General features: G+C 49.1%; 1 protein-coding gene across 1 annotated transcript in view; it reads left to right on the forward strand.

Moving 5' to 3' along the window:
• Position 1: 1 nt before the first annotated feature.
• Positions 2-634, forward strand: part of GUITHDRAFT_100862 (hypothetical protein) — a gene marked incomplete at both ends in the record, with an annotated part of 1,135 nt that continues 502 nt past the window's right edge. Inside the window, one exon of the mRNA XM_005840072.1 lies at positions 2-602. Within this exon, the coding sequence (XP_005840129.1) occupies positions 2-602 (601 nt within the window). The remainder of the gene's footprint in view (positions 603-634) is intronic.

A 634-nucleotide genomic window follows, 5' to 3' on the forward strand; every position in this document is an offset into this window, starting at 1 on the left:
CATGCGTGTTGTGAGAAGAGAAAGCATCATCTTGACTGTTGAGAGTGCTGACAAGCTGGACAAAAGCGGGATTTGCTCACCTGGACATCTCAGCAATGTCAATCGTATTGCCGGAAAACTGCAGCTGGAGCAGGCAAAGTCTTCCGGTCCAAAGAAATATGGCCGCCGCGGCAAAGAGAAGGCATCCTCTGAGAATCTGACGGGCAATGGGACGACGAATAAGCCGTTGGCTGGGAACTCGTACCAGGCTGACTTATGCTTGAAATTCGAGCAGGACGTCTACCTGCGGGACGTCTTCCAGGGCCACATTGCATCTCCCGATCATGTCAAGTCAGTAGCTAGTAGCAACAATGAGTGCTTCAACAACGTTCTTGTCAAACGAGGAGAGTATATCTGCTTCGAGATCACCAAGCCCTCCAACCAAGCACTCACCAAGATCCATCAGCTTTCACGATTGTATTCACAAGAAGGCCTCAAAGACGACTTCATTGGACGCGGCGCAACCATTGCTGCTTTCGGCCTGATTGTAAATGGAAACAGGCAGAAATTTGAAGAAACTGCGGAAAAAGTTAGGAAATTTTTTGTCGAAGCAGCAAAGGACCGTGAGATATCCAAGAAGCTGATCGACCAACGG

Source organism: Guillardia theta, assembly GCF_000315625.1.
Source record: "Guillardia theta CCMP2712 unplaced genomic scaffold GUITHscaffold_6, whole genome shotgun sequence".
NCBI classification, from domain to species: Eukaryota; class Cryptophyceae; order Pyrenomonadales; family Geminigeraceae; genus Guillardia; species Guillardia theta.